The following is a 15,594-nucleotide window of genomic DNA, read 5'->3' on the forward strand; positions in this document are numbered from 1 at the left end:
GTCTTACAGATGTGTCAGTGAAGAGAAAGCCCTGAATTGCATCTGGATACCTTTAGCTATGCAGCAGTAACATTTATGATTACATTCATCTAGTTTCATTTTGCTAGTCCACTTGATAGAACCAAACCTTTTAAGGACTGAATTTATCCAAGCATATTTGCTCATGTGCTTGCAGACAGACTAACCTTACTAAAGAAGAACAGTCTTGATTATAAAATATTTGGTGGTGGCTCTTACCGAAGCTAAAAACCTAGAGCAGGCTTTCAATTCTGAATCATCATGCTGCCACAGTTAGGGACCAATGAAACTTCAGAGTATTAATCTACAGTCAAAAGTTTTGCAACCCAAATATTCCCTCATTCACTTCAATACTTGTTTACATGGAATTCCATTTATTCAAATATTCCTCAGAAGCTTTCTTATTACACAGGACAATACATTTTCTAATTCTTTACATAGTAGCTTTTTGGTTTTAAGTGTCCCAAGACCCCAAATATTCCCCAGTTCTGCTCAAGTCACTTCATTAAAAAAAACGCTTAAAAACACCTTAGAGCTCCCCTCCAAAAAAGCCTGAGAAGATCTCTCTACAAGATTGAGGCAATCAAATAAACATTAAGAAAATGTATTTTCTTTACAGAACAGAATCAGGATCTTGCATAATTTTTAAGACTAATGGTCGTGGAGGCACTGGCCCTGACCCTGTATTTCAGGCTGAGCTCCATTTTGCCCTAAAAAGGTATTCAATCTCTTTGTGATGTAGGCAAAATACATGTTGTCCCTAAATTTACACCACATACTTTTGAGTGCAAAATGAGAGTCTGAAAATTTATAAATCAGTTAACTTATACATTAATTTAAAAAGGAATCCTTTAAAATATTTAGTACCTGTGTCTTGTCTTCTCTGCCCCCAAAGATTCAAGAGATGCATCAAGGAAGAATGGAACTGTGTCCAGAGTTTTCACTGATGGATGACTTGGTCTTTAAAGGTTCCCAGGCTGTGTGCAAGTTTGGGCATCAGTGCTGGAAGGGATCCATACAGTGCTCCTGTCTCAGCTCCACTGAACACCAGCCCTGCCAGAGAAACTGAAGTGGAAGGGTAGGGTGGGGTCAGCCTTTGAAGTCCCAGTGTGTCTCTACCAGTCTTGAAGTCCAGTCTTGTCTCTGCCAGTCTTGGTCCAACCAGACTTGAAGTCCCAGAGTATCTCTGCCTTAAGGTAAAGACGCACTGAAATTTCAAGACTGGCCTCTTTTCTCCTTCCCACACAGGCCTCACTGCCAGATCTGTAAACCAGTGATAATTGCAGGACTTTGATCTAGATCTAGCCATACCATTTAAAAAAAAATTTTGTTTTCTGCTGCCAGCCAAGCTGAGTTGGCTACTTCTCTTGGGCTGCTTCGCACTTCTTTTGTTGTACTAGTAATTCTGTCCTGGATGGTTCAGTATATTGAAAATTGATTTGAGGTAGATTCTGCCTACCTCCAAATCGTTAGAAACATCACAAGGAGTGTCATTTATCAGTAGTTATTTATGAACATTTTTTCAAAGAAACAGAAAACATTCCCAGATGGAAAAAAAAAAAACCAAAAAACCCCAACCCTACATTACAATGGAGCAAAGGCTGAAAATGCAATCTTAATAACTTCAAAGTAAAAAAAAAAGTCATTTCTGGGATGCAGCAATCGTCCCCAAACCAAGTATTACACATCCAGGAACATCGTCATCAAACATAATCTTAAAAAAAAAATCTAAATTTATTAAATAAGTAAGAAATGCACTTTTCTCCCTGCACACCACCATAACTGGTGCACTGACATAAAGTAGAAAAGTATGTGAAAAAAAAAAACTCACGTGTTTTGAACGATCTTTCTGCCAACCTGAAACCACATGCCCTAACAACCTTAACTATGATTTATATTTATTACTTGGTTTGTGCTACAGAGACTGTGCAGTTCTTAACTTCCTGATATGTGCTCTCATCCATAACACCATCTCAATGCAATTTCCCCCTTGACAAGAACACCAAACTCTTATGTGGTATTTTCCATCCAAAGTCTTCAAAGAGGGTGATGAAGGAGACAAAGAGCACTATTTTCATGATACAGATGGGGAAACTGAGGGATGGAGTGGTGAAATGATGTATGAAGGCCACTCAACAAGCCAATGGCAGAGCAAAGAATACAAGCCAGGTGTCCTGAGTGCCAGCCTAGTGCTCCATCCTCTGGGAAACACCACCTCCCTAAAGTTTCCCATTTTCTCACATTAAAGAAGAAAAAACCTGGACATATGCATCATGGCAGGGTCACATCTTTCACACAAAGGTTCTAAGCCATGTTGTCAGCCTCCAACACAAAAGGCATCATGGTTGGTTAAAACAGATTTCTTTCAAAGCCATTAAACATGTCCTAAGTGTAAACTTCATGGTGTGTGACCAAGGTAATCCACTGTTTCATTGGTCTTTTTCATCTTCCTTTGAGCTCCTCTGCAGGACACAGGTCAGTTTGTTTTGAATGGCGGCAGCCAGCTTTTTTGAAGTCTTCTTCAGGAAAGCGCTGCTGGGGTGGACATTACTGACATGCAGGTACAAGTCCTCCTGTGTTGGGCCTGTGTAACCGCAGTCTTCGCAGACATAGAGCTTGTCTCGTCGCTGCTTGTAGGCGTACTGTTGCTGCACACCATGGATCTTTTTGAGGTGGGACTCTAGGGAGCAGCGCTGGGTGAAGGCTTTGTTGCAAATCTCACATTTGTAAGGACGAATTCCTATGAGATCAGAAGATACTTTATTACTAAGTTAACCAGGAACTAGGTTCCACTCATGCCCAAATACAGAGCAGTAGGCAGTCCCTGCCCACAGAAACACTCAAACCCCAGGGCTTTCAAAAGTAAGTGTGAGCAAAACCAAGGCCTGATTAAGGTTCAGCCAGACAACTAGCAGGCAGACAGGAAAAGGAAGAGGTGTGAAATGCCCTCCCACCCTCCCCACATTCTTATCAATGCTTTGCAGCCTCATCATTTATTTATGCTAATTTACATTGTTCACCTCTTAACTGAGTCTCAGACATCCTGAGCCTGGAGTAGAAAGATCTTCAACTGTATCTTCTCAAGAGGAGTAAAAACTGGGTGAAAACTGGGTTTGTTCAACTAAGCCAGCAATTAAGCAACTGTTGTCAACAAAGTCTGTTTTTGAACCAGGATGTATATGTTTATAATATGCTCATACAATTCCCATTAAACCCGCTGGGAACCCATGGGAACCTATTCAGAATCATGAACAAAGCAGATAAAATCCACCTTTTGCAAACAGTATTTTAAATTAAAAGGAAGCAAGGGTTTTGCCCCTCATACCTTTTCTGGACCATCACAGCTACAACAACACTCCAACCCTACTTCAAAGTTTAAAGTATTTCTGCACTGAATTTCCTTTTCCCCGATTATGGTGGGAGACAAATTCAGTGATAGTGCAGTGTTCCCCAAACTTTTGATACCTGGGGTACAACATGTTTTTCTGAATTAAAATTGGCAGCACACTTCACTCTTACATTTAAAAAGCTGTGTGCTATAGATAGATAGGTAGATAGATAGATATATTCAAAACATATGGCATATGCCATACTCCTGCCAGAGGAATTCATACCACTGCCTAGATGTACTGTTAAAAATGGTTTCATAATGTATTTACACAAATTCAAGACATCTTTTTTCTCCAAACAACATGGGGGAGGAATGTCTCATCTTTGATTTGAGTACTGGCCCACAGCAAGCGGCGGTTCAACTCTGGCTTCAGCACCAGGCTTGGAGACAAAGCCAGAGCTGAGCTGCCATGCACTCCAGGCTGAGGTGGCTCCTGCAGTGGAAAAGGAAACTCACTGCTGGGCATGGGTGACTGGTGCCTCCTGAGTCAGGTGGGGCACTCGCAGAAACCACTGGTGGTGGCAGGGACGGGGCTGGTAAGCACCCGCAAAAGCTGCTGGCAAGGGTGGGGGTGGCCCTGTCGCGGGGGGGGACATGCCCCCCTACCAGTCACTTATGCTGCTGGGGGTCCTTTTGGTAGGCCATGCAGTGGGGAGGGAAAGCGAGCATGGGGGAGACACGCTTGTGCAGCTTGAGAGGAGACAACGCAGCCTGCCCCCCTGCTAAGTGCCTGACCCATCCCAGCTTGCCTTCACCCCATGCAACTTTCCTTCCACTCTGACTCCAGCCCCAACCAGGCTGGGCCCAGAGTTCCTGTTGCTCTTTCTTCCTGGCTGGGCAAGGCCACCACTGTCTATCCCAGAGCCAGAGCAAGCAGAGAAGCAGGAAGTAAGCAGGGCGATGAAAGAAGGCAGTGCGGGAGGTAGGCTGGAAGGGGGAGGGGAGGGACAGGCACAGCGGGAGCAAGCAGCAGCGGGGCAAAGGGTTGGGGGAAAGGACCAGGGGTCTGGCCTTCCTCCCTCCATCGCTGCTTTCCCTGCCACAGCTGTTGTGGGGGGCAAGTTTAAGACAACCTGCCACTAATTAGATCAAGAGTGGGCTGGAGGGCCACTTAATTAGTTTTAGTGAGCTGTTGAGGGCCACACACAAAGTTAATGGTGGATTAATTAATTAAACAAATAAATATTAATTTTAAGTAATTATTTAATTAATGGTATTAATAAAATTAACAGAGCCTTCATGTTTTCAAAGGAGGAAAAGAGAAGGAGTGGGTGAAATGTAACATGGTCAGAGTAGGGTGACCACCTTTTCAAATGCAAAAGTGGGACACCAAGCCTCTCTATCCTGCTCCAGCTGGTCCAAGCCCACTGGGCTGCAGAGGTCCCAGGGGAAGGGCAGCAGGGCAGGCAGCCCTGAGCCTGCAGTGGGCAGCCTGCATCCACCCCACCACATGCACAAATCTGTGCCCCCCACATGTCTTCGTACAGCACTGGGGAGCCAGCCCCCCTGCTGTGCCCTGGAGGAGCTCCCTATGGCTCCCTCCTGCTTCCTGGCCAGGCCCCACAGCTGCGCATTCCCACCCCAGCCCCAAGCACTGCTGCGGCTTGGCAATGCCCCTAGCCCCAGCCACCAACCTTGCCCCACTCCCTCCCTCACCATGGCTGCCTCAATCTGCCCACTTCATCCCGCAGGCCATATTTTGCCTACCCCTGAATTAGATTCTATACATGGACAGTTATAACAAATTTATAATTGTCCATATATAAAATATCATTATTGAGCGGGTTCATCTTAAATCTGAAGTTGTCTTACATTCAGGTAAATGCAGTAACTTCTCTGAATTTTATGGCACCCCAGATTAAAATCACTGAGATAGATTTACACTCAGAAAAGATGTGGAGGGGTCCTTAAGGCTAAACCAGTTGAGAACCACTGACCTAACTGGTGGCACTTAAGGATCTCACCCTGCTATACCCTGCTCTTTCCATTGTCTGCTCCTCCTGACCCCTAGTCTGTACCTCAGGGGGGCATGGGGAACCCCCACTGCCGAGGCTGCTCCTGCAGGGTCTCACAAGCCAGCGACCACTCTCACAGCATCTTCTGCTGGCCCCAAGAGCGTGGGAGGAATGGATGGGACAAGCCGGGGTGCAGAGCATGGTGGGAGATGGGCACAGGAGCTGCCTGGGTGTGAGGGAAGGGTGAGAAAAGGCAGCACTGGTGGTGGCAGTCCCCAGAGGAGCAGCTGCAAGTACTGTTTCTAGGGTATCTAGGGCCAGCACAGGGTGTGGGATGGGGGAGGAGAGTGTTTATCTTCTCACACAGGGGTATCCTGTGGTATGCTTCTATCACTCACAGCACACTAGTGTGCCCTGGAACCTCCTTTGCGAATCACTGTTATAGCAAGAGGCAGATTTATGCAATTGACTCAGCCCGAGCAATGGAAATGGACTGACCAGTTTAACTCCATAGTCTCACTTCCTATCATGTGGTGGCAAATGTTGCAGGGCAGCAATTATGTTGGGAAACAGTAGTTTCCATTGGGATGTCAACATCTATTCCACATGCAAAAATTTAAACTCTTTATACCCCCCCTTTCTTTTTAAATAAAATCCTTATTTGTCCCAAAATCTAAGCTTTGAGTCAAACTGGACCTGCAAGTGTGTCTTGAAGGATAACCCTACCCTGCAGACTGTGGTAGGACGCGGACATACCTACCATAACTTGTTTAAAGCTAAGCTCAGCCTCTCAGTCTGGAGCACAGACATACCCTCAGTGGTGTTCCCTGGGGTTCATTCTGACAGCTTGCCGTGTACACATTAAAAAGCCAAAGATGTCTTTCAAACAAACCAGAAGTTACAACTCCTGGCCAGTGTTTTCTCTACAAAAGAGATGCCAGCATCTACATAGGAGTGACTGCTAAGCAGACCACACAGCTACTGTATACCCAGTAGGTACCTGGGTAATTATTCTGCACTCACTGTGAACAAACAAACAAAAGTTCCTGTGCAATCCCACTTATCTTAAAGTGGGATTTTCTAAAAGCTCATGTTTGAAACTCTTAGAAAAAAACCCAGCATATCCTGAGTGCCCAAGTCCTGGACCACATGTTAGAAGCCTGCAAGCGAGGCTTTTAGTTGGTTCCCTACATTACAGAATGCATGTGGCTAACCTGAGAATAGCAGGCATGGGGACGATGAAAACTGAGACTTCAACCCCTCACAGATACTGAACTGAGTAATTAGACTGCACTGATGTAAAGCAATCAGCTTTCCTGGGGGTACTCCTCAGTGGATTGATTTAGAAGTGGATAATACTGATTTGAATTAAATCAGTTGCCTCCCTTTTGTACAAAAGCATCCTTGTAAAGGTTTAAAAGCTACAGTCTATATGAACTTTCACCAATTTGTTTCAACTGGCAGACACTTGTGTGTGGAGACCCTCGTTTCAGTTTGATTTAGCTTAAACATGTTCCTTATTGACAGAGAATATAAATTTTACAGCAGCCCCCTGCACTGATTTTTAAAAAAAATCTCATTTTAAGAGCTATACCTAAATCTGCAGCAACTCTGAATTGGTGCAATTTCCGTGAAGCCTAAGTGGAATGACTCCCGAGTCATATGGCTCTGTGGGCTCAGGGTTATATGAAATAACTCAGGCTGAGGGTTCACCAAAGCACTGCTCTGTGCGGCCTCTAGGGGGCAGAGCACATCCGTGCATTACAAGCCCAGCCCTACTCACCTGTGTGGGTCCGCACATGTCTCTTCAGGTCAAAGGTGTCGTTGAAGCCCTTCCCACAGAAGGTGCACAGGTGCCTCTTCACCTGACTGTGGCACTTCACATGGCGGTTGAGCATGCGCTGCAGACGGAAGCCTTTTCCACACAGCTCACAGTTATGCATTGCGGCCTCACTGCAGGTCCCAGTGGTGAACTGGGAGGTGAGGGGAAAGAAACAGGGGTCAATATGTCCAGGCAAGACAAGTGGCAGTGAAACAAACAAAAAAACCAAGGGAGAAATCTCTGTATGGCTGGAGTATACCCATGACAAAAGCCATCAAGGGGTTGAAACTCTCAGGCAGAGGCTCTGATGACAGCTGGCACAAACTGGACATGTGTGTGGGTAGATCTAGGATTTTGAAAAAGTGGGGGGTGCTGATGGTGTAGCATGTCATAACATATACCATAGCACACATTCTTTCTCCATTTAAATGAAAACTAGAAGGGTTATTACTGTGCTAGGGGGCTAGCATTATGTTATTCAGTTTCAGGTCAAAGCAAAAACAAATATAACTATCAGAATGTGCACTAATTTGCTGGACTATATATTAAGTTAAAAAAAACCCCATAACTAGGCAAAAAACAGTTAAAATAGTCAAAAGATACTGTGTCATTAGTCATATAGTTATTATAGTTAAATGTACACCTCATACCCAGATTCATAAAACAAAATCTACCCTTCTTGAGCACTTGGCAGTGTCTCCAAGACTTCACTGTCAGTCATTTCATTTTTACACCAAAATTAATATGACCACACCTGATTCGAAGTTTTTAGCTACTGCTAAAAACAGTCTGCAAGACTGTGAAACAGAAGACACATTACCAGGAATGGTTAACAGACAGCAACTCTACAGAAGAAAGGATAGTTTGAAGAGTGGAACATCAAAACCATTAAAAAAGATAGAAGATTGTTAACATCTGTAGAGTGGAAACAGATTAGCAGGAATCAGGTAGTTTGTAATGAGTCATGAAGTCAATAGGCACTCTCAGTGGTGTCTGGATAGAAATGCTGCTGCACTTTCCAGAGAGTTGGTTTTAAAGTTTGGGTGGAGCAGCAATCAAAGGCAGGAGCACAGGGGTGCAAATCACCACTGCACTCTCCCTGGATACACCCTTAGAAATAGGTTTCTAACTACAAGTGAGTGATTGGTGACAGACCCTGGCACCCTCACACAGCCTCACTGGAGTTTGCATAGGACCACAGAAAAACAAGCCTGAAAAGGATATCAAGAGGTTATCTAGTCCAATCCGCTGGTCAGCTAGTCCAACCCCCAGGTCAAGGCAAGATCATCACTGCCACATGTTCACATAACCTGCTCTTGAAACCTTCTTGAACTAGAGATTCCACCGCCTCTCTAGGGAATCTGTTCTGGTGCTGAACCACTCTCAGAGTCAAAAAGTTTTTCCTAAAACCCAACCTAATTTTTTCTTGTTGTAATTTAAAACCATTACTTCTTGCCATGTCCCCCGTGCCCACAAAAAATAGTCTATCACCATGTTTTTTATAACCACCCTTAAGGTATTTGAAGACTGTGATCAAATTCCCTCCACAGTCTTCTCTTCTCCAAACTAAATAACCCCAGTTCTTCCAACCTTTCATTGTAGGTCAGGTTTCTTAGACCTCTAACCATTTTCTGGTCACCTTCTGATGCCTTGCCCACATGGCCATAGCTTGTCTCCTAATACATCAGGTAGGGCAATGTACACATCACTTTGCACGAAAACACAACCAAATATCCCTGTATCCCATTTCTTTCTCTGCTACCTCCATTACTAAAATCACAATGTGGAACTGGAAAGAATACTATGTTACCATATCTGGTTTCATCTACCCCAGCATAGTTTAGGGGGACATTTTGACTAAGCATCTAATTCTCCCTGTTTAGCCTTCTACTTATTCCATCCTTTGCCTAAGGGTTTGCTGTTAAAAACAAAATTTAAAAAAATGAAATCTTGAAAAATGCTGTGATGCCACTAAAAGGCATTACAGTGATTTGAGTCTGAGAGTTATTGCAGTTAGTGGAACTGCATTTTATGTGAATAGATGTGGGTGTAGCTTGTTCCACAAGGACTCAGGCCAGATCTTCAGAGTGTAAATCAGCTTAGTCCCACTTAAATCAACAAAACTACAACAATGTATGAGATAAGTATCTGGCCTTTTGGTATAAATACATTGTAAGAATTTGATTTATACAACTGCAAAGTTCTGCTGAAGAAGCCTAAAACATTCTGTTGACCTATAACTATTTCTCCATGGAATAAACTGAAAAGCTGAATTTGCATGGGTGGTGGTCAGAGTTAAGAGTATGATATGAAGTTTGAGTTCTTGTGCTAGCACACATGCAAGAGGAGTGACAGGATGGGATTTCTAAAGTTGGTAAAGGATCTTGATGTGGGTCTTCCTAAACTCAAAGTGCCTGTGTGTGCTATTTAGGAGCAGAAACCAGCTATCTTATCTACATGCTAATACGCTTTTCTTCTGTGCTGGAAGGCAAACAGACATCACTACACAGGGCTGGAGAAGGAAAATATAGGAAATTAATCATTCCACACCCTGCCTCACCACAAGGTACACCCCAGGAGTTTTATCACCTCCAAATCAGGGGCAGACTCCAACGAATCTCTCAAGGCCCCCAGATCTCCTGAGACTTTTGGATGTATGAGGGCAGAAATCATGGCTCATAAACAGACAAGGAACAATCTCAGACAGCTTCCCGTAGGTGTTTCCACAGGATGAGAGGGAACTAGTCATGTGAGTCATAAACTGGGACAACAGAAACTTGTGGTTTTGAGGAAAAATGACTATGCTCCAAAGACTTTAGGCTTTAATCCATCAGAACATTTGAAGCACGTGCTTTTTTTAAGCCTTTGAGCAGGCCCATTAGCTCAGATGGGACAATGCATGCACTTAGCTGCACACTCAGGCTTTTTCCTAAATTAGGACCTAAGGCCCTGTCGCCACAAGATAGCTGCACCAGCTTAAAGAAGGCTTTGTCTACACATCATAACCAGAGGTGTGATCGCAGCCTGTTCAGTCAAAGCAGTGTTAGCTCTAATCCAGCTAGCTCTGCTGTACTGAACTGTAGTGTAGTGAACGGTAATGAAGCACAGCAGCGCAGGTTACTCAGAGACTTGTACAAGCCCATCCAGACCCTGGATATGTGCTCAGGCAATGAGCACACACTGAAGTCTGTCCTGCCCCCTCTACTGGCACCAAACTAGCTACACAAAAGCTATCTTAGGTGTGTCTGTCTACCCACACTGCAATCCCACCTCCTGACTGCAGGGTAGACACTCCCCAACAGGCTTTGTCTACACAGGAAAGCCTGACCAGTTCTACAGGTAGAGTTAGACACGTAACCTCTCTCCCCCCCTCTCCAGGTGCACCCACTTATTCTGGTATATATGTGGCTATTTAGTTTAACTTAAACCGCCGCTAAGCAGCATAAACTAAACCAAAAAACACATGTACCCTGGAATAAAAACAGCTATATGAAGCACTATGCAGGTATAACTAAATCAAAGTAAATTCAGACCTTTGAATATATGCAAAAAACCTCTCCTAAGCAGACAGTGCCTGGATCAGTCTAAAATCAAACCATTACCTAAATCCCTTCAGCTTTCTCATGTAAAAAAAGCCCTTAGTGTCCATGAAGGGCCCTCCTTACAAGTATTACGGTTTTCTGTGGAACATAAGATTTATTTAACAAAAGTGTTTCTAGTGTTTTTGGCAGTGCAGATAATCCTCCCAGGGTAATCCAAAACACCATTGTGTTGAGTCTGCGGAGACTGAAACAATAGAAGCAATCTCCCCTCTCCTTTGCTTGTTGATTAACTTTAAAGTGTTATTCTAAGGTTAATCTTTTTCATTCTTGATTCCTAAGCAGAGCTAACATGACTAACTGATGTGCTTGGACAAGACACTGGCAAGTCAGCCACTGGGAAGAATTTTCTTCATGGGGAAAGCTTAATGTTTGTAACAGGCAAATAGTTAACTATGACTTTGCTTGCCAGGATAGCTAAGGTGTTTGCTACTCGCTATTGAAACAGGATGAAAGGGAGCTTAGCAAATGGTGCAGTAAACAAGTGTCACTGAAGCCTGGGTTGCATTTTGTGGCAATTCACAGAAAACACAATTCTGTAGAAGTAGGTTGGAATATACATGTCTTCATGAACCCCTTAGTGTAGGGGTTGGCAACCTACGTTTCACAGTCCCGATCCTACCTTTACATATGACCTGCGAAGCCGTGCTTTGGCAGCATTTGGTAGTGGGGAGATTTGCCCACACAGTGCCACAGTCAGGCACCCAGGTCCTTGATGGTGGGGGGGCTCTCACTGCACCATACCACCGTTGAGCACCCAGGGCTGTGGCAAAGGAAGAGGCAGACAGGTCCTAGTGCCCACTTGCCTCAGATCTGAGCTGGGTCATTCTGCGCCCCCACGGGAAAAACATTGCTAATCCTAGCCTTAGTACCTTTTAGGGATATTTGGGATTAAAATATAAAGTTTGTTTTAGGTAAACTAGGAAGAAAAAACATTTAAAATGTCAGCAGAAATCCTGCAGTTTACATACAAAGTGATCCAAAATTCCCTGCAGGTTCTAAAATTCCTGACTACAGATGTAGATCCTTTGCATAGGTGACTGGTAGGGGGTGCACGGGGGTACACGTATTCCCCCCCCCCGACCGTGCCAGTGCCCCCCCAACAGCTGACACCGATGCTGTTAGTAGGGCTGGTGCCCCCCTTGACAGGGCCGCCACCATCAGCGGCTTCTGCAGGTTCCCCCCCAGATTCAGGAGGCACCAGTCACTTATGATCCTTTGGCAATGCAAGACTTTAACTATCAAGAGACAATTGAACGACCGAGACCTAAGACACACAAAGGTTATCTTGTATTCAATTAATACCAAAAATGGAGGAATGGAGTTTTTCTGAAGCCCTGGCTATTTTCCTGACCCTCCCCATGATTATTAATAGAAGCTATCAGCAAATACTAAGCAACCTGCAAAATAATGAATTCTAAAAACATATGTGAAAAATGTATGGAAATTTCAAAGGAAGGAACAGTCACATCTCCCACTGCAGCTCACTGCAATGATGGCTGTGGAGTAAATCCTAGTGAAGGCAGGTGAAATTGTAATGGCTCCACTAACACTTGCCCAATCTGCTCTAGGCATTTACATTGGGTTGGGCATACCATTGTGAAAACATGCCTGTTATCACTCAGTGTGGGTATGGCATATGGGAATGATTCACTCGCCACTGAAGTCAAAGGGAACAGTTATCCAGGAGAGCTGGGCAGCACATTCTTGCATTTTTGTTTTGAACATACTCCTTGTTTCTGCACTATTTTTCCTATTCAGTCTATTGCCCTATTGCCATTTCTAAAAAAGTTCCCTCTTTTCCATTGGCTTTAGCTTTCAGGGCAAATTTTTAACTCGGTTCAGGAAGAGGTTAGGTACATACACGTGCTCCCACATGTGCATCTCAGAATGCTGGAAGCTGTAGGGGGAGATAGCCTGGGGCCAATTCAATCTGGCCAGACCCTGCATAAATACTCTTCTTTCTACTTCGAGAGACAGATCTATTTATAACACAACTATCTGAGGACTAGGCCCACTCAGAAACTACAAACCCCTCCCCGTTTCTGGAGGAGGAGCATTAAGTGGGTTAACAACGGATTTCATCAGTCAACAAATGTGAAACCAGAGATTTGGGGGTGGGGGGTCATAGGTTTATAACAAGTGCTCCAAAGTGGGACACAGAGCGCAACAAACCGGCCAGCATCCATGGGTCTTCAAAGCAATCCAAGAAGCCAGTTGATGTCACCCAGTGAAGCTCTGCCTGGAGATGTAAGCAGATGAGGGACAGGAAGACGACCCAACAGTCACTGGGGGTCCCTCCAGCCAGAGCCTCCTCCCTGGTCAGGTAGACAGCTAGTTTAGCTAGGGTCTGAGAGCTAGGCCTAATCTGATGTGCATAGAGAACATGGGCCAATGCCCACCAAGTAAAACTATAAGCCCATCTTAATACAGGGGGCCACTAAGTTCACACCAAGTGATTACTGGGGACAATTAAGGAAGAAAACAGGAATGGGAGCGAAGGTCAAAGGTTCGAAACAAGTGCACCAAAGGAAGACACTTAGCAGAATATACCGAACAGTGCCTGCTGGCCCTCGAATGAGTCCAAAGAGCCAGTGGACAATGACCAGTGAAAGTCTGCACGGAGACGTGGGCAGATGCATGACAGGAAGACAGCACCACAGTTACTGGAGGTCCCCCCAGCCAGAACCTTCTTCCTGGTCAGATCCTGGGCTAGCTTAGTCAGGGCTTGTGAGAGACAGGCCTTTTGATATTCCATTCCAGAACATGGGCCAAAGCCCACCAAACAAAGCTGTAAGCCCCTCCTGATAAAGGGGGCCACTAAGGGCATATCATTGATTACTTGGGACAAATAAGACAAAATAGGGATCAGAGTGAAGGTGCAGCAAGGAGGGGTGGGGGGGTGGCATTGAACAGAGCACACCAGACAGTTCCCACTGGCCCTCAAACAAGTTCAAAGAGCCAGTAGACACTGTCCAAAGATGTGAATGGACAAGGGGCAGGAAAACAGCCCTGCAGTCCCCGTGGATCCTCCAAGCCAGAGCCTCCTTCCTAATCAGATCCTGGGCTACTTTAGCCAGCATCTGTGAAAGACAGGCGTATTTGCCACGTTAGAGATTAGTGGGCTAAAGGCCCACCACAGGAAACTATAAGCCCCCCTCAGAAAGTAAGGCTACTGGCAAAGTGACAACTGATTGCTTGCGACGAATGATAAAAAAGGGATGGGAGTGATGGTCAAAGGTTAATAACTAGTATGCCAAGGTGGGACACTGATCAAAGTACACCGGATAGTGTCCAGTGGCCCCCAGATGAGTCCAAGGAGACAGTGTACAGTGTCCGTGATACTCTTCCCAGAGATGGAATCATACAAGGGAAATAATGAAAACAGGGACAGGAGTGGAGGTCAAAGGTAACAACTAGTGTGCCAAAGGGAGACACTGAGCAGATCACACCGAACAGCGCTCACTGGCCCTCAAATGAGTGCAAGGAGCCAGTGGACACTGCCCAGTGATAATCTGCCTGGGGATGGGAACGAACAAGGGCAAGGAAAGAGGCCATGAAGGTCCTCCAGGCCAGAGCCTCCTACCTGGTCAGATCCTGAGCTAGTTTAGCCAGGGTCTGTGAAAGACAGGACACTGGGCTAGGCAGACCCATACAGTCTGGTTGTTCTTATGTCCCTATATGCCTGTATGTAAAATGCACATCTACAGGCTAGGATTTTTGAAGTAGTTCACTCCCAGGCAGTAAACTTCTACGAAAGAAGTGTGCCTAGGTGCCTTGGCAATACCTTCTGTGGGTCTGGGGGTTGGATCTATCCATATTTATTTAATTGATTTAACCACAGAGTGAAGGGGGGGGGGCGGCATCACCAGGTGGGCAGTGCCCAGGTGGCATGGGATGCAGGTGCTTACCTTGATTTTTGATCTGGCCAGGGGGCGTGTGGCAGCCAGGTCCAGCAGGATGCCCTCAGCACTGCCCGTGTCCACTGCAGGCTGCGGAGTGGGCGGGTCGCTGGGCCCAGCCTCCCTGGTGCTGCTGCTCCCACTGCTCTCCAAGCTGCAGCTGTCTTCATAGCTGAGCAGGGAGCAGGCTATCTCTCCTGTGGGGGGGGGACAGAGCAGGGGGGTCAGAAGCAGGGTCCGAGCCTCTGCAGAAGCCTGGAGGTCTCGTGGCAGGCAAGTGCTGGCTAGGGTGGCCATCACAGAGGACAGTCCAGTTGTCCTCTGTCCTCTATCAATAGGAAACCGGACGCCTTTACGTCCTGTAGTTTTCTCTCAAAGAGAGAAACAGTGCTAGAACATGAGCGTTGGGAGGAACCTCTCTATTTTTCTCTTGAAGAGAGAAACAGTGCCTGTTGGCACTAGAAAGAAAAGGGGGGGGGGGGGTGACTTCAGGAGATCCCTCGAAGAGGGAAACAGAGGACATAAAGGCGTCGGGTTTCGCATGGCTAGGGGACAGGGTAGCAGAAAACGGGAAGGTCCTCGACGATGGCCACCCTAGCGCTGGCAGGCGCCCACAACAGGGCAGGGGAAGGCCGCCAGGTGCGGCTCGGGCGCCGCTAGCAGGCTCCTGGCAGGGCCGGGCGGGGCGGCTAATAGTGCGCTGCGCACCTCCTCCTCCTCCTCCACAAATGGTCCCAAAGTTCACACCGGCCCTGGGCTTCCTCCTCACCGTTATGCCCCGGGCGGTGCCCCCTGCCCCTTACCCCGAGGCGGGGGGGGCGCGCGCACACGTGCATTGCCGCGATCCCGCCGTACCCCGGGGGCACCGACACGGGCGCTTCCCCCCCCGCGCCCCCCGGCGCCCCCC

General features: G+C 46.2%; 1 protein-coding gene across 1 annotated transcript; it reads right to left on the reverse strand.

The window, feature by feature from the left end:
* Window positions 1-213: 213 nt before the first annotated feature.
* OVOL2 (ovo like zinc finger 2) lies at window positions 214-15,056 on the reverse strand. The gene is made up of 3 exons (XM_014523103.2): window positions 14,697-15,056; window positions 7,148-7,337; window positions 214-2,758 (listed from the first exon to the last, which is right to left on the reverse strand). The coding sequence occupies exons 1-3, from the start codon at window positions 14,982-14,984 to the stop codon at window positions 2,448-2,450; spliced, it is 789 nt and encodes a 262-aa protein (XP_014378589.2). The 5' UTR covers window positions 14,985-15,056; the 3' UTR covers window positions 214-2,447.
* Window positions 15,057-15,594: the final 538 nt, after the last annotated feature.

This window comes from Alligator sinensis, unplaced genomic scaffold, assembly GCF_000455745.1.
Source record: "Alligator sinensis unplaced genomic scaffold, ASM45574v1 scaffold21_1, whole genome shotgun sequence".
In the NCBI taxonomy this organism is placed as follows: domain Eukaryota; kingdom Metazoa; phylum Chordata; order Crocodylia; family Alligatoridae; genus Alligator; species Alligator sinensis.